Here is a 19,441-nt window from a genome sequence, read left to right as displayed (position 1 = left end):
TAGTCTTTATGCAACATGAATTCTATAAGGCAGTTATTTGTTTTCTCAATCAGAAATCCCGTTTTACAGTTTACTGTTAGCCGACAGGTATGTAAAGTTGTATTTTCTAATCGTAGGTATTTTAACAGGTGTAGAAACTTGGACAGTTGTGTAATATTTGATTATACTACATGCCCTTGGTCTTGGGACAGGGGACAGTTTAGCAGATATCATGATTATCTAGACTTACATGAAAACAATGAAATCATTATGTAAACTGGCCACCTGTTGTGTTTACCTATCGCTACACTAACATTATGTACGGCCTAAATCTGACCGTCAGCTTATAATGTGTAATGGGAATGAGTTTTCCTTCTGACTTCGTTGTCTTCCCGTTGTCGACCCAAGTTCTGGGATATTGGACAAGTAACTACGTATATAAACAAGACGTTTATTTTATAGACATATATGGTTTCAGAACACAAGTTTACATACAATAAATATAGTATAAGCATGATAAGTGGCAGCTAGTCTACTTGTTGTATAAATAGAGGTTCCATATATATCTGCAAGCCAAAGTATGAGCGTCTGCTCATTTCAAATCCTAAGCTGTAGACTGCCCAGAACCTGGTGAGTGACATCATACTTATAGTTCCTAGGGACAACAAGCCCGGCCGGGATGTCAGGCACGTGCAAGAAACAGGAAGTCTCGACAAGAATAATTACATGGCCGGTCTCGGGAGACAGAGTTACGAAACTATATATAATACTAATATTAACCAATTTCCCCATATAAGTAGTATAATTAACAAGTAAACAAAGTTACCACCATTACCATACAGTTGCATGATTTATCATTTCGGCAAGATGTGTTTATCATTATCAAGCATTATGTATGGACAGGAACTTCCCCGAAAAAATTAGCACATTCCTATCACTTCTTATTTCTCAAGAATTAAAGTATCTTGATCCTGATCCTAATGTCAAAATTGACACAACTTGTCTCTCTGTTAGTCTGTACTAATTTTTCCTCTATAGTACCCTGTTGCTCATGGTAATTTCTCACAGTACTTTAGAGTATTTGTTTAGGCACAGGATAGGGATTCAGGACTTGCCAGTTCTTGAAATCGCCTTGATCTAGTTATATATTCCCCTACAATTTGAGCTGTTGCTTCATAGGTGACAATATTAATCGTACATATATGTCTGTTGGAATTTTCAGTATTTCCAGCTATCTTCATGATCTGATCATGTCTTCTCTTTCCTGTTGGTGTCTTGGCAGTATATTAAGAAGTGTTCTGTTGTTTCTTCTTTTCTGCATTCACAATATGGCGTGAGGGATTGACCTATTTGGTTTCTGTATTTTAATATTCAATCTGCTGTAGCCTGTTCTCAATTCTGACAATATTCTTCCTATTTGGGTGTTTGGTGTGTCAAGTTGTACATTCCTCCCAACAATAGGCATGATAGGTACTAGATCGAAAAGTTGTCACCCAGTTTCACTAATTGTCCATGTACTTTGCCATTTTAGTTTTGTAGACATCTTGACTGCACTTCTTACATCTGACATAGTTATGACATTAAATTGGTCATTTAGTGATGAGGCCTCCTTTGCAGCATCTTTGGCCAACTGGTCTCATTCCCAGCTATATTATCATGGCCTGGAATCCAAGATAGGGTTGTTAGTATGCCGTGTCTCAAGAGTGTCCCCAAGCTTTCTCTAATGTCTGTTATTTTATCAATGTAGTTTGAAGATTTCCAATTTAGAGTCAAGATGCCTACAGCAGTCTGGCTATCTGATAGTATTTTGACTTCAGAGAACTGGTCCTTAATTGTTGTAATGCAGTGCTCCAGAACCATTAGGATAGCTACAAGTTTGGCAAGTGGTATTGATTCTATGCTAGCTTCTGGCCTCTTTAAGCTGACGCCTTGGCTATTATTAGAATAGACTACCACCCCCTCCCCCTAAACCCCCCCCACATGGATCTGGGTTACCCTGACAAGAGCCGTCAGTGAATGCCACTACTGTTGAGTCTGTGCTGTCTCCTAGTAAGTCCTTTACAACCTGTTTAATTTCGATAGTTTGCTCTGCTGTTCTGCTCTTTGAACTACCTAGTCGACTCCAATAGCTTGGTGCTCTCATCAGCATTATTTAAATATCTGCACCAGTTTTATATGTGAATTCAGGTTCTATAAGTTTGATATCCACCTTTGTAGCTTTGAAAATGTCTATGGATTGGTTTATAGCCTTACCAAATGGTGCATGACTCTTGTTCATAGGTATTGTTGTTGGTTCTAAAGATACTGTTCCAGTTGTTGTTTAATTGCTTAGATCTGCTATGTTCTTAGATTTTTTGCCAATTCATGTACTGAGATTTCTTCTATTCTAATAGCCAGTGAGAAGTTTCTTTTGGAATTTGGCAGCAGTAAAAGATGACTGATAATGTTTCTGACCGTGCGAGACCCTCAGATATTTAGAGATAAAGTTTTGATCCCACGAAAGAAAAATTGATAAATTGATAACAATAGGTTGTTAGGAAATTTCCATGGGAGATAATCAATTTTTCTTTGAAAAGTCTTCTATATTCAAAAGAATAATGTTTTAGGTTATCTCCCATGGAAATTTCCTAACAACGTATTGTTATTTCACATACACAGCTGCACATACATTTTACTGAATATAAGATGTTTTAATTCAAATGGTGTCTGATTCTTATGAGTATAGAAGACTTTTTGAAAGAAAAATTGTATGAAAGCTTAGTTTGGACATTTTTATAGCAATTCAAATTTACTATCTATCACCTTTAGCATGACAATAACAATAAAATTTCTATACAAACTGTTAGAATGATTTTTCATAATAACTTTGAAGTGGAATTAAAGTCTTATAGGATAGTAAGTATGCTTTATTTTATCACCTTGCACTTTCACAACTTGACTGTGGTTTTCTACAGCAGTTTGTTCAAATTTCTGACCAGTTGAAAAGTTTGGTTTTATAAAACAAATTGCAATTTGGTCAGAATTTTGAATAAGTTGCAATAGGTGGAAAGCAACACTTACAGTTAAGTCACAGTAAAATCTAATTTAAAAAAGTTTCATTGGTCATGTTGGTGATTTGTTCGAATACAAGTTGGCAAAAATAATCTTCATGCATATTCAAGCCAAATGCCATTTTAAAAAAGAGGGGTTCATGAACTCTTTTTCAAGTTAAATCCATTTTTGTAAATCAGTCTGAATGATAAAAATCAGTCGAAACATGCATCTTTTCCCGATATGTCACAGTTTAACATTTTACATTAACGATGTCATTACCTCCCCTGTAACTGTATCGTATGCCCTTAAACACCCATTAGTAGTAATGAATATGTAAAAATACTTGTGTTAGGGGTTTTAGATTCCTACCTGCAACAATACAAAGTTCAGGTGTGAACTGCATTATTTTAACCCTAGTTGTCCTGAATGCATTATCAAGATCATGAAAATAGTCTTCAAACATGATATTATGAAAATGTACATTGAAAATTTGTTGGTTCCTAATGGTAGACCAAGGTTCAATACAGTATTTTAATAAAATGTGGTATGATTGCCAGTGAGACAACTCTCCACCACAGACCAAAAGACAAAGAAGTAAACAATAATATATATATCTGGGGTAGGTCACAGTACGGCCTATAACAATAAGTGAAACCCATACTACATATCAAGCCTGGTTGACAAAATCAACACTAGGGATGTTGCATGTATTCTGCCCCAGAGATTTACAGACTGTATAGATAAAGACAATATAAATTTATACTGTATTAGTGAACTGTGACTTTCTTCATTCCTAAGTAGTATTGGCTGGCACTGACTGCAATATAATGTTAAAATTTATGTTAAGACTAGCACAGCAGGAAGTTTTGATAATTTTTATGCCCCACCTACGGTAGTAGAGGGGCCTTATGTTTTTTGGTCTGTGAGTCCGTTCGTTTGTCCGTCTATCCCGCTTCAATTTAAAGTTTTTGGTCAAAGTAGTTTTTGATGAAGTTGAAGTCCAATCAACTTGAAACTTAGTACACATGTTCCCTATGATATGATCTTTCTAATTTTATTGCCAAATTAGTGTTTTGACCCCAGTTTCACGGTCCACTGAACATAGAAAATGATAGTGCGAGTGGGGCATCGCGTACTATGGACACATTCTTGTTGTAAGCTGCATGAGATTGTCTTTAAAAGATGATGATTAAAACTGCAGAATATGACAAAAAAATACGAAAGTGTAAATTGTTTGATCATTGAAAATATAATTGACTATTTCCAGTATTTAGCTAAATCAAAGATAGATAGTTGATCATGTGACCTAATTGTTACAACACTTACATGTTTACTTTACATCTAATTTGATTACCTAATAGGTTAATTTTCTTTCTTTTTCAGTTAAGTAGATACTTTCCTACTATCATTAGTCCACTTTCAAGACCACTAGACCAAACATTCCCAAATCATCAGTGTAGATGTCCAGTTTATTCAGTAAGTACTTGCACAGATATATGAATATATATACATATTCAAGCCTCTTTAGAATACTGTAAATTCCAAAAAAATTGTTTTGTTTTTATTGCAAAAATGGTGACTGGTAAGGGTTTTGCAAAAAATAGATGTAAAATTTACATTTTAATTTTGTTAGTATTATTTATAACCAACATTGTAATAATTTAAAATGTCACATTTCTGTCTACTTTGAACAGTTGTTATAATAAATGCACACCGACATTTCTAAATTAACAATACCCTGTAGTGACCTAAGAGAGGACCAGTTCAAATGGGGTAAATGTACGAATAGACTGGCCTGCCTTTTCTTTTTCTGTTTCGTTCTCACAGATCTATGTAAAAACCAGGTATTCACCAGCCATTTTTTCCCTCCATTTCAACAGATGACATCTAGCATGTTGTCTAGTTTTTATTGAATTGAAATCTGTAACACTAATTTGTCTTCATAGATTTTTGATTGTTACATCATACGTCAGTTCCAAAAAGAATTTTTATTGACACATTTAACCTATAAGATATTACTAAGAAGTCACTTAACAGCATCTTGTATTATTTATTGTTTTGTTTCATGGGTATTCCTGCCATTTGATTTATTTTCTAATTTTTGCACTGTTAAGTAACATGGAAAATAAAGTTTAAATAAAAAAAAGAAAAATAGTGGTTATTTCAACACTGCAATATCTGTCGGAGCAAGATATTGAAAAGATTTATAACTTACTTTTAAGTATGAAATTTCTCATGGATTCAAGCATCTCTCAAAGTTATATTACAGAAATTTCAATAACGGTTTCCATAAATTTAACAAGTCTCTCAGGCATAGTGCTGGCTTTAGTCCTGTTGGCTGAAATAAATTTCAATTGATTTATTGGTGTTTGATGGCACTTTCAGCACTGCTGGCTATTTGGTGGTGGTCAGTTTTTAGCTCACCTGGCCCAAAAAGGTCAAAAAGTTTTATATGACCAAAAGTGTCAAGTGACCCCTTAAGGAGTTATTGCCCTTTAAAGACAATTTTACACAATTTGTTCATCATGTTTGCTAACATTTAAAAATCTTCTCCTCTGAAACTACTGGGCCTAATACTTCTAAACTTTAACTTAATGTTCCTTAGGGTAACTGGTCTATAAATTGTATCTGAAGTTTTGATCCATTATCAAACATGGCCGCCATGGCTAAAAATAGAACAATGGGGTCAAATGCAGTTTTTGGCTTTTATCTCAAAAACTATAGATGTAAGAGCAAAAGTGACATGGAGTTTAAGTGATGAATTAGTCAAGATCTATCTGCTATGAAATTTTCAGACCTATTGGACGAACTATTATAGGGTTATTATCTTTAATATTATAATAGATAGAGAGAAAGTGTAAATGGCAAAAATGTTCAGCTAAGTAGGATCTACAAATAAGTCAAATGATCAAAATAATCAATTGAGTCCTTAAGGAGTTATTGCCCTTGAAACGTTTATTTTTTACATTTTTTCATGCAAGTCTTATTACTTTTTCATGAAAAAATACTTCCAAACTTAAACTGAATGTTCCTTAGGGTATCTAGTTTATAAATTGTATCCAAAGTTTTGATCCATCAGCAAACATGGCCGCCATTGCTAAAAATAGAACATAGGGGACAAAAGCAGTTTTTGGCTTATATCTCAAAAACTACAGCAGTTAGATCAAAAGTGAAAGGGAGTTAAAGTGATAAAATTCATGATCTATCTGTTATGAAATTTTCAGACAAGTTTGACAGCCCATTGTTGGGTTACTGTTGGAAATAGTCTTTTTATCAAATTTTATTGTTTTTGATTATTTTCAATTATAATAGATAGAGAAAAAGAATAAATGGCAATAAATGTTCAGCTAAGTAAGATGTACAAATAAGTCAACATGATGAAAATAGTCAATTGACCCCTTAAGGAGTTATTGCCCTTAAAACGTTTTTTTTTAACATTTTTTGTGAAAATCTAATTACTTTTTCAAAAATCTTCTTCTCTGAAACTACTTGGCCAAATACTAACAAACTTTTAACTGCATGTTTCTTATGATATCTAGTTTATAGATTGTATTCAGGGATTTGATCCATTTAAAAACATGGCGGCAGTTCTAGAAATAGAACATAGGGGTCAAATGAAGTTTTTGGCTTTCATCTCAAAAACTAAAGCAGTTAGAGCAAAACTGACATAGGTGAAAGTGTTGAACAGGTTTAGATCTACCTGTCAAGTAATCTTCAGACCAATAGGACAACTTATTGTTGGGTTACTGTCCAGAAATAGTTAATTTTTAGGAAATTTTACAGTTTTGGGTTATGTATTATCTTTAATATTATTATAGAAAGAGAGAAAGTGTAAATGACAAAATTGTTCAGCAAAGTAAGATCTACAAATAAGTCAAATGCCTGAAACTGAAATTACAGGTGAGCGATATCAGGCTCTCTCGAGCCTCTTGTTATTGGTGGAGGAAGCTGGAGTACCCAGAGAGAACCACCGACCTTTGGTAGAAATGCTGACAATCCCAATCAACTTGCGGGCAATTAATACAAAAACTCAAAATACACTTTATTATACTGTTATATTATTTATATTCCTGCTGTACAAGTCGCCATACTATACATTCAATTTGATTCCTCATTTACATAGCAGCAGGGAACATTTTGCTTTAGAGAAGCAATCTTGTTTTGTTTGGACATGGTTTTACTTTTAGGCAAATCATTTTGTCACTTCATCCATTTTCTTAAAAAAATAAAAAAAATGCTAGCAGTGACAGATTTAAGTGAGATGCATAATGATAAACATAAGAATGAATTTGTCATTACATATTTCAGAATCTTCAGTCTCGATCTTTTATTACAAGACTCAGAGAAAAGTTATTATATGGTAGAGGAAAATTGAAATACAGCAAAAAGGTATAGTATTTTTGTAGAAGCTCTGCAGTTCCAATAACATCAAATACAAATTAATTTGCATACATTTTTATTAGATAAAGCAGATTTTTTGGAAGAATTTTTATTTTGAAGTATTGTTGAATTTGCAATTAAACAATATGTCATCCATATAATTAGATTACCCAGGTCCTTTAAGGTCAAGTTACAGTAAACATTGTAAATAGACAATGCCACATGTTTTAAAACAAAATCAATAAAATATCATATTTATCTCTAATTTTCAACCGGATTTTCGAAGTAAAAATCAGTTATTGATTTAGGGATGTACAGCGGGTGGCGGGCTGCCAAACAGTGTCCGTTCATTTACATGAAAACGTTATGAAGAATTTTTTTCAAATTTAGATATGTTATTTCTTGTGACTAAATGAAGGTCAAGTTCAATTTTCACAATTTTAGCTTTTCTCGTTGTTCAGTTATAGCCCTTTCCCAAGAATTCAATTTTTGATGAATTAATCCATTTCTGTACAAAGGGAAATAACTTATTTTTTAAAGATTTTTAAAAGACATTGTATTAAACGTAATGATAAATGACATATTGGATTTTTTTTTCTTTTCTTTGGTAAATTGTTTGAAGAATTTTGTGGTAGGTTTGTTTGTTATTCTTTATAAACTAATTTTCTGAATGCTATATATATATATTTTTTTTTTATGAAGTGAACTCCTGTAATTTAATTAGTTAATAATTAATTTTTATTATAGGATATATTTCATTACATTTAAAGTTGTTGACATTGATCATAGATAAGTTGCAGATCTGTATTAGTTTGTGAAAAATGAAAGAAAAAACATTTGGAACTATATATTTGAATATAATTTGAAAATAGATATACATTGTGTTACATCATATCTAATTTTAGAGAACTATTAATCATATCTAATGTTAGAGTACTATGTTAAACCATATTTCTGTTCAAAGGGAAATAACTCAAACTTATTCCATGAACACATGATAGCAAAATTTCTTTATAGCTATTTTTTTTTAGGCATGTGTGTTATGAAGGTAGATGTCACCTGTAGTTGTTATGTGGTATTTTATTTTTGTTGTGTTAATGTTTAATTTTTACATGATCCTGTTTGGGGTTCAGATTTGCAAATATCATTTTCATTACTATAAGATAATAATCTATTTTAAATATTCAATCACAATCCAAATTCAGAGCTGTTTTAAGCTTAAATTTTGTGTCCATACTTGCTCAACTGCAGGAAAATCTGGTTTGCTGTCACTCGACAGCCTCTTGTTTTAATTATTGTTTAATAAAAACATAAACTTATTTCATAGCAACAACAACATATAATTTCATAAGTAAACTGATGAATTAGTTTTTATGCCCCTGCCGTAGCAGAGGGGGCATTAAGTTTTACCCTTGTCCATCTGTACAGTCCATACGTCCCAAAGTTAATTTCCGTTCTCTAACTTTAGTTTGCCTCGACCAAATGTTATGAAACTTATACAAAATGCTTATTACCACAAAACACAGATCAAGATTGAATTTAATTTCCGTTCTCTAACTTTAGTTTGCCTCGACCAAATGTTATGAAACTTATACAAAATGCTTATTACCACAAAACACAGATCAAGATTGAATTTTGGTGGCGTCACTTTAACTGTTCTAGAGTTATGCCCCTTTACAAATGGAAAAATTGCTGAATTTTTCTTTTCCGTTCTCTAACTTTAGTTTCCCTCAACTAACATGACTAAATATTATGAAACGTATACACAATGCTGACTACCACAAAACACAGATCAAGTTTGAATTTTGGTGGTGTCACTTTAACCGTTCTAGAGTTATGCCCCTTTACAAATAAAAAAATTGCTGAATTTTTCGTTTCCGTTCTTTAACTTAAGTGTGCCTCAACCAAATGTTATGAAACTTATACACAATACTTATTAACACAAATTTCAGATCAAGTACAAATTTGGGTAGCATCACTTTTACCGTTCTTCAGTTATGTCCCTTTATAACTTTATATGATATGCAAGCGGGGGCATCATCTGTGTCCAATGGACACATTCCCCATTTATTTTGAAATGATTTTCATGATAATTTAAAAGTACTTTTTCACTGATTTTGTGTACATTCTATACAAATGTTCGTTAGTATTATGGATTTTCATTTTATCATATTTCAAGAAAATAAAAGAGATTGATCCATTATGTTTTTCAACTTTTGGTTAAAGTTTTACATACTTAAGTTTATATGTGAAATTTTATGATATTTCATTTTGTGAGATCACCAATTTACTATAACTTGGACTCTACTGAATTAAGATTTTTCTGTTGTAAAGATTTATCATAAACATCAAGTCAGGGTATCACATCCTTGAAATGTTCTCTAGGTATTTCACATCCAATTTTTTATGGAAATATTCTTTAGAAAGCACAAAAATGTCAGTATTCACCTCTGAAGCTAACAAAACCTTTAAATAGACTTATTAAGAAGGGATATAGTTACGATACTGTTGTCAGGTCATTAAAGATTGCGTATTTTGGCGTTAATATTGATTCACTTATAGGGTCTTTGCATCGGAACTAAACACATTTATTTAAAAACCAGTTGTTGGCATGACACGGGTTATGTTCTTCTCATATATGTTATGATGGTATGATACTAAACCCCTAATGGGAAGGATTGTGCCTGATATTCATATGATGAAGACATAATCTTTCAATCAGTTTAATTGAAGTCTGGAGCTGGCATGTCAGTTAACTGCTAGTAGTCTGTTGTTATTTATGTATCATTGTCATTTTGTTTATTTTCTTTGGTTACATCTTCTGACATCAGACTCGGACTTCTCTTGAACTGAATTTTAATGTGCGTATTGTTATGCGTTTACTTTTCTACATTGGCTAGAGGTATAGGGGGAGGGTTGAGATCTCATAAACATGTTTAACCCCGCCGCATTTTTGAGCCTGTCCCAAGTCAGGAGCCTCTAGCCTTTGTTAGTCTTGTATTATTTTTAATTTTAGTTTCTTGTGTACAATTTGGAGTTTAGTATGGCGTTCATTATCACTGAACTAGTATATATATTTGTTTAGGGGCCAATTGAAGGACGCCTCCGGGTGCGGGAATTTCTCGCTGCATTGAAGACCTGTTGGTGACCTTCTGCTGTTGTCTGTTCTATGGTCGGGTTGTTGTCTCTTTGACACATTCCCCATTTCCATTCTCAATTTTATCTAAAACCTCTATTTGAGATCTTTTCAAAAAAAAACTTCGGCAGGCTAATTTTGGTGATGTCAACATTATAAAGTTTGTGACAATGTTACACAGTTGGGACTTATCTCTGTGTTAATATTTATTTATAATACTGTGGATTCATTTATTATCATGGGTACCAATGTTCTTGGATTGAAAAAAAATTGTATTTCCGTGGATACTTGATTTCGTGGTTGTGCCAAAGTCTGCATACAAGTCTAAGGAAATTTGTTCTTAAATCTATGGTTCAGCTTTACCTACAAAAACCACAAAATTGGAACCAAGAAATAATAATGAATCCACGGTATACCTGATATTAAATAAAAATATTTATTCTTTTAGCATTTAATGGTCAGTGGCACTAACCTGTATTTTCTGTATCGTAAACAAATCAACAGCATAGATTTAATGGAAGGTAGGTATATCAAACACTTATTTTTATTAGTGGCATGCAAAGAAAAATATAAACAGTTTGTTTTAAGCATGAAGAACATGTATCTCCCGTAACCTTAGAATAAAGAGAATCTGTTTATTTACTCAGATTTGATGTAAAAGGTTTACTGCCTAAAGATTAAGGAACATTAATTTTGTGTAAAAGACCTATTGTTTAAAGTTTGATACAGTAAAGATGACATATTTACTTGATAACTTAGATAGAGCCTCTTGATAAGTTTAACCTATAGTTTAAACATTTTGATAAGCAAGACCCAGGGACCGTGTTTGAAAACTTGCATATTTTGCCACATACCCAACACAAGTTTTATAAAGTTAAACTCTTATTTTTAAAGAAATACACGTTCTAATACATGTACTTGTGCATGTTTAGTAAATTTAGTAAGAAAACAGTGATTTCTCTTTTGAACATGATGCATAATCATTGAAAATTGAATTTATATATTATCTAAAAAAGATGACATTTACAGAACAAAGCTTATTTTATTTTTCATTTAACAGCCTTACAGTTGTAAAGGGAATTAAACAAATTGCTGGTAAAATTCTTTTTAAACTGTACATACAGTTTTGTTTTGAAATATTAAATGTAGACCTAGAAAATTTGTTCTAGTTGAAATATTAGAAAATATTTGAAAAATGCAACATGAAAAGGATTTGAGCACTATTTTTTTCTTTTTTGATGGAAAAAGGACAATATTTTGAAAGTTGATTTTTATTTAAATCTGGTTGTTTTTTCTATGACTTGTATTTTAACATGATTTTTATTTTGGATTTTGTTTTCAGAAATTGGTTTACCAGATACATTTAACTCATGGTATTTGGTAGCAGAATTACATGTATGGTAGGTAGTTACCATAACAACCATATTCTTTATTTATTAATTTTCCAAATACTACTAATATGATCACTCTTCAGTCATTGGTCAATTCAAATACATGTAGTTTTATATTTTCCGATTAAAAAAAAAATTAAATGCAGTTTAAATCATTGTCTTTTCTTTTAAGAAATGTTGGAAAAGTGGATAAAAGCTAAATGTCTTTGTATTATTAACATGATTAAGTCATGAAAAAGAACTTGTTTGATAGTCTTTTTTATTTTCAATTTTTAATGGGTGCTTTGTTTTTATTTATTTACTTTTTACTTACACAGTAGGTCTACCAATTTTATGTCTGGTTAAATTTATCATTTTCACAAATAACAGTACATATTGAAAATTTTCCATTATTAATTTGGTTACTTATATTTTTTGTGTCCATTGTTAAATTTGTGCAATTTGTAAGAAGGGTTTATCAGCAGATTCAGCAGAAGAACCTACCGGTATATGAAAAAATAACCAGATATATGGTAGTACTTGGTAGCACATCAGACGAGGATCCAGATTTAATGTTGGAGGGACGCTCTGAAGAATATGGAGTTAAAAGGCCATATTCATATCTTAACAAAATTTTGGCTTTTTACCTTTAAATTTCTTTTTTTTTTCTTTTTTAAGGGATAGGGGACAGTCGCTAGGTGAGCACCCGTCTCAATCCGCACCTGAACATTTGTCAAGAGATTATTGACATTAAAAAATCTTTCAATCTTACTTTGGGAGTGAGTTCAAAATACAAATATAAACCCACATAATCAGATAATTAACTTTCAATGGTACTTTTAAGTGTGGTGTATGCCTCATTTTGTAGGATGATAATGTATAGGTTAGCAAAAGAAGGAGAGGAAGGCAGACATGCAAGGAATGGTTTAGTCAAAGCTATGTGGTCAGATGTGGATGTACGAAGTAGAAATATAAAGGTTAGTCTGAAGGGAATATATGTTTATGTTGTTTGTCCAAAAGACCAAAAAGCCATATGTCATTTGTTGTTCACCTGGCCCAAATGTTATGTTTGTCCTTTTTTTCCAGACCATGGAACTTGATCATTTGTCAGCAAAATTTACTTTAAATTTTAAAGAAGGTATCAACTACTCCTACAGTTTTCAACCAAAATCATTGAAATTTAAGAAAAACTTGTTTAAATTTATTTCCCAATTTTATGCATTTTATTTTGCAATATATTTTTAAATATTAATTGAAGACAATGCTCCACTGTTTAAGGAACTGTCTGTTAAACCTGGTCATTTGAGTCTTTGCTCCATTTTTAAAAGTTTAATCATCCAGCCATTATTTTTGTTGGAACAATAGACAATATTTATTTGTGCAAACACATTTACATTAAATAGTTATGGCATGATCAAATATAACCAATAAAACAGACAATTGTACATGTAATGGTAAGCATTGCAGTATTAGCATTTTGTTTTATGATACATAGCCTATCATCAAGGCAAACATTAATGTTTCGGACATCATACTGATGGTTGAATTATGTTTACAGGATAATTTCTGTCTTTTATATTTTATCAGCTGTAATGCTTATGAATAAAGTTAATATTATCTTTTATATAGGAACATGGTATGGCAGGAAGAAAACAAGCTTTATATAAACTCAACGACCATTTCTATACAGCTTTGTTGACATATGAAGAGGTAACTATACACTTGTCTTTTGTATTTTTGTGTCGCTGGGTTGCTGTCTCATTGACACATACCCCACATCTCTTTTTAGTCATACCAATATCTCCCACATCTACAACAAGTAAGTGGTTAATGAGGGGGTAGGAGGGGGGTTTCATGCTGAATTTTCAAGAAAATATATGCCAAATCCCAAATTACCATGAAAATAATGTGTTCATTCCTGCATCATGATAAAATTTAATCTGGAATTCCCAACGAATTCCGGCCAATTAAAGAACTTAATCCTGAATTCTAGACAAAAGGTCCTTCCACCTCTCAGTTGATCATAAAGATAAATAAAAAGAAAAAAAGAAAAAATATGCCTTAGAGATAATATCTCAACCACATACAGCAACCACAATTTTTAGCATGTTCTAATCAGAGTAAAACTAAGGAGATGTGGTATGACTGCCAATGAGATAAATACCTACAAGAGTCCAAATAATATGGATGTGAGCAACTATAGTTCATTCAACAATGAGCAAGTACCATATCTTACTGTCAGCTATATGTATAAAAAGTAAAATCACAAAAATACTGAACTCCGAGGAAAATTCAAAAAGGAAAGTCCGTAATCAAATGGTAAAATCAAAATTTCAAACACATCAAACGAATGGAAAACAACTGTCAAATACCTGACTTGGTACAGCCATTTTCTTATGTAGAAAATGATGGATTGAACCTGGTTTTATAGCTAGCTAAACCTCTCACTTGTATGACAGTCGCATCAAATTCCATTATATTGACAACGATGCGTGAATAAACAAACAGACACAATAGGTAAAAATGTCAAAAATAGGGGTACATCAGTCAACATTGTGTAATCATCTTAATCACTATAAAAACAAACAAATGTAACAAAGAAGCACAAAAAGGCATACATCAAATTTAACATCCTCATTTTGCTTTTTTATTATATGATTTTATTTATCTATGTAAAATCCACCCATAAAGGATGGAAGGTTTTAAGTACTGGCGTAGAATCACCTGTTTGAAACCACACAGGTAGATATAAAATAATTTTGTCATTCAAAGTATGACGGGATACATCAGTACAGAGTCACATCAAATGTATATCACAAAAAACAGACTTAACAGTAAAAGTAATATTAATAAAGTAAAATAATTTTGTCATTCAAAGTATGACGGGATACATAAGTACAGAGTCACGTCAAATGGATATCACAAAAAACAGACTTAACAGTAAAAGTAAAATTAATAAAGACAAATAAAAGAATATAAAAGGTTCTGACATGACAAAATGTTGAATAATTCAAACAAGAAAACCAACAGCTTAACTCATGAAAAATATAAAAGATAAAACAAATATGACTATGACGGCAAATGAGACAATTATATACCAGAGTTTATGTGTGTGTTCTGATTTACATAGTTCTAGTCAAACTGTGCAAAGAATAGTGCGTTTCGCTATAAACTATGAATTCAAATACCTTGCATAATATGTCTGAAGGAACCAAAATTTGTCTGACATGTCAACTGTCTGTCAGATTTTGAGACCTTAAGCATTCTGACCCGACCATTTGTAAAAAGTGAGCTTAAGCTGTTAGCTATAGCTAAAGGGGGTTAACCAGAGTGTAAAAATATTCCATTTTTTTCAGGGAATCATGGGAACTGACAAAGAATTGGCTAGTGCAGTATGGAACATGTTGTACAGTAAGAAAGATATAGATCCTGAAAAGTTATTACAGTGTATAGGATATATAAGAAAACAGGTTAGAACTTAATTGCATTAATGCTGTACACTCAAATAAATTAAGAATGTTCATTGTTAATGGTGTGACAGGAAACTCTCTCTGAGCTAAAAGTAGGATGCTGTTAATTTATTCCCAAAAAAATTCCATGGACCTGAAAGTATGATGCAAAAATTCCCGTAGGTTTCTATAAGTTACAGATAATTATACTTTGATACCGTGTAAAAAAGTATACAATTAAGTCATCATTTTAAGGGGAAAAAAATCATTAAGACTGTTCCCATGTTAAATTTGAAAATAACACTATACATTTGGTGTGTCTGAAGTACTTTCCAGGATTTATCTTAATCAGGAACATACAAGCTTAAAACATTGAAAGCTTAGGATGTACTATTCTTTATTATAATACTTCACATAAAAATGCAATATTTTGATTGGCTTATACGAGGGTGTTTATTTACTCTATTCTATGGTAAATACTCTATTACCCTTCACAGAGACGCTTGATCAAGTGTGCGCTTTATTAAATACGACTCTATCCTATGGCAAATACTCTATTACCCTTCAAGGAGACGCTTGATCAAGTGTTCGCTTTATTAAATACGGATGGTTGTTATGTACAAGACGTCATAGTTTATTACTTTGAATTTGAAATTTAATCGACAGTAATAACAGAACATACAGTATAATAAATTAAATAACACATATCTGAGAGGGTGATAGAGCAAATTGTTACCCTTCGAAAAGACATTGTCAACCTTGGCTTCGCCTCAGTTGACAATGTTTTCTCGGGGTAACAATCTGCTCTATCACCCTCTCAGCTATGTGCTATTTATATAATATTAAACAATGTTTAAGGAGCTTAAAAAGTGACATACAAATAATCCTAAATTTCACCTACCGTCTACTTTGCGTGAGGAAGTTAAAGCATTATTTTCTTTTTTCTTTTTAAATTTATTTATAGGGATATTAAGGAAGGTATGTTAAAAATCATGTCGTGTGGATTTTAGAGGTCATCTTGTTCACATTTAGTGAACCTTTTACTGAAGACTGAATTTAAAACACACATGTCGAGTGTGATATTATGTCAATAACATATTTTTATGACCCCGCCGTAGCGGAGGGGGCATTAAGTTTTTCCCTAGTCCGTCTGTACGTACGTACATCCGTACGTCCCATAATTGGTTTCCGTTTTCTTACTTGAGTTTGCCTAAACCAAATGTTATGAAACTTATACACAATGCTCATTACCACAAAACACAGATCAAGTTCAATTTTGGTGGTGTCACTTTAACCATTATCGAGTTATGCCCCTTTATAAATCGAAAAATTGCAAAATTTTTAGTTTCCGTTCTGTAACTTAAGTTTGCCCCAACCAAACATTATGAAACCTATACACAATACTTATTACCACAAAACTCAGATCTAGTACAAATTTGGGTACCGTCACTTTTATTGTTTTTGAGTTATGTCTCTTTATAATGTTGTATGCAAGCGGGGGCATCATCTGTGTCCATGGGGACACATTTTCCATTTATTTCTGATTCATGTACTGTTGATTCATATATTTTCATGGGTACCAATTTTCGTGGATGGTGGAAAACTTGCATCTTCATGGATAGTAGATTTCATGGTTTTGCTAAAGTATGCATATATTCCGTAGATAATTTATAAAACGTTGAACTTTTTAATTCATGGTTCCCCTGTATCCCTGAAAATTTATTTCTAACAAATAATTATGAGTCCACAGTAATGTAAATAATTGAAATGAAATCTAAATCTTGAGAACAAAAGTTTTATTAATAAATCACATGTAATTACAAAGTATAACTAATAACCATCTACAAAATCAGGTAAACTCCATGAGAAAATATGTCTTAAAATTGAATAATATTATACATTTCAGATTAAATATCTAGAAGAGGAAAATAGTAGCAGCCACATATTGGGATCGGGAATGATAAAACTTCTGCCTTTTGAAGAACAATGAGATTATTCAAGGCAAGATACCTAAGTTCAAGGACTAGACATCCAGACAATTGTTACCTTTCCTCAGTGGAATACAGACTTAAGGATGTTGTTGTTTAAAAAAAAAACCCACAATTTTACCTCTTTTTCAGTAGACAGTATATCACTATTGTGAAAAAATAAAGATACATAGATTTGCCTGTTTTTATTAAGATAAAAGCAGTTAAAAAATAAAATTTTTTGGTAGAAAAAGATATCTCAATAAAATTGAGAATGGAAATGGGGAATGTGTCAAAGAGACAACAACTCGACTATAGAGCAGACAACAGCCGAAGGCCACCAATGGGTCTTCAATGCAGCGAGAAACTCCCGCACCCAGATGCGTCCTTCAGCTGGCCCCTAAACAAATATGTATACTAGTTCAGTGATAATGGACGTCATACTAAACTCCAAATTATACACAAGAAACTAAAATTAAAAATGATACAAGACTAACAAAGGCCAGAGGCTCCTGATTTGGGAGAGGCGCAAAAATGCAGGCGGGGTTAAACATGTTTTTTGAGATCTCAACCCTCCCCCTATACCTCTAGCCAATGTAGAAAAAACAAACGTACAACAGTATGCACAGTAAAACTCAGTTTAAGAGAAGTCCGAGTCCGATGTCAGAATAGGAAACAAAAGAAAATAAACAAAATGACAATAATACAATAATACATAAATGAACAAAGGACTACTAGCAGTTACTGACATGCCAGCTCTAGACCTCAATTAAACTGATTGAAAGATTATGTCTTCATCATATGAAAATCAGGTACAATCCCTCCCATTAGGGGTTTAATATCATACCATCATAAAATATATGAGAAGAACATAACCTGTATCATGCCAACAACTGGTTTTAGAATAAATGTGTTTAATTCCGATGCAAAGACCCTATAAGTGAATCAATATTAAAGCCAAAATATGCAATCTTTAATGAACTGACAACAGTATCGTAACTATATCCCTTCTTAATAAGTCTGTTTAAAGGTTTTGTTAGCTTTTGAGGTGAATACTGACATTTTTGGGCTTTGTAAAGAATATTACCATAAAAGATTGGATGTGAAATACCTGAACGTATAAGATGTCTGCATGTTGAGTTATATTTACGAATGATGTCCTTATACCTATGATAAAATTTAGTAAATTTTTTTACTAGTTTATGATATCGAAAACCCTGGTGGAATAATTTTTCAGTGATACATAAATTTCTCTCGCTAAAATCTAATACGCTGTTATTAAACCTTTTCATATGAAATATATTTGAAGAAATTTATGTTGAACTGTTTTAAAAATAAATTAGAGATAGAAAATATCAAAACATTTGACTGAAAGTGTAATTGGCAATTAAAAAGATATTTATAAATATTTTAATTGGTGGGCTAAATTTCACATGCTGACCTTGCAAAATGTCTAAGGAGTCAATCACAAAATATTTCGAAAAAGTCAGGCTCACAAAGTATTTTGAAAAAGTCAGTCTCATAAATTAGTCAGAAACAATTAAGGTCAAATTTGTTTTAGAAAAAGTCTGGCTCACAAAATATTTTTAAAAATTCAGGCTCATTAAATAGAAATTTCAGGCTCACAAAATGTTTAGATAAAATTCAGGCTCAGAAAATATTTATAAAAAGTTTAAACCTGAGAAGTGAATATCCTTATATTCCACTGAAAATCTAGTAGGCATTATATCATAAGGATATATTGAAATATCATCATTATAGACATGAACAAAGAGTTTTGATAATACATGGTATAAAACACATAAACTTGAGCTCTGGTGAACTTATTACAGATTTTAATATAACGTCCTTCTTTCGCTTTGGAATCAAAACCATGTTCTTATTACAATAAAACATGGGCTTCATGTGATTGTCGTCACAATTGAAATTGCAACGTCAGTTGTATTTTGAACAATGCTGGAGGTCGAAATGGACAGTTTTGTTGGTATTGCTGGGTATAAAGATATTGACAATTATAGTGCCTACCCATGTAAAAATGAACATAAAGCATGGTATGAAAGAATTATTTCTTAAATATAAAATTGTATACAAACAAATAAAACAAAGCATCATGCAAATATAAAACAT

The 19,441-nt window shown here is 32.0% G+C and overlaps 1 protein-coding gene across 1 annotated transcript; it reads left to right on the top strand.

Moving 5' to 3' along the window:
• Positions 1-9: 9 nt before the first annotated feature.
• On the top strand, positions 10-17,512 carry LOC127723336 (ubiquinol-cytochrome-c reductase complex assembly factor 1-like). The gene is made up of 9 exons (XM_052229908.1): positions 10-87; positions 4,396-4,488; positions 7,321-7,401; positions 10,977-11,049; positions 11,871-11,928; positions 12,767-12,875; positions 13,528-13,608; positions 15,255-15,368; positions 17,254-17,512. The coding sequence occupies exons 1-9, from the start codon at positions 16-18 to the stop codon at positions 17,335-17,337; spliced, it is 765 nt and encodes a 254-aa protein (XP_052085868.1). The 5' UTR covers positions 10-15; the 3' UTR covers positions 17,338-17,512.
• Positions 17,513-19,441: the final 1,929 nt, after the last annotated feature.

Source organism: Mytilus californianus, unplaced genomic scaffold (assembly GCF_021869535.1).
Source record: "Mytilus californianus isolate M0D057914Y unplaced genomic scaffold, xbMytCali1.0.p SCAF_13, whole genome shotgun sequence".
Lineage (NCBI taxonomy): Eukaryota > Metazoa > Mollusca > Bivalvia > Mytilida > Mytilidae > Mytilus > Mytilus californianus.
The sequence above is the reverse complement of the archived record's forward strand: the minus strand, read 5'-3'. Positions and strand labels throughout refer to the sequence as shown.

Coding starts and splice junctions, on each gene's coding strand:
- LOC127723336 (XM_052229908.1), top strand. CDS start 16: ATGAATTCTATAAGGCAGTTATTTGTTTTCTCAATCAGAAATCCCGTT. Junction 11,929..12,766: donor GTAGCAGAATTACATGTATG/GTAGGTAGTTAC, acceptor CTCATTTTGTAG/GATGATAATGTATAGGTTAG. Junction 15,369..17,253: donor TAGGATATATAAGAAAACAG/GTTAGAACTTAA, acceptor TATACATTTCAG/ATTAAATATCTAGAAGAGGA.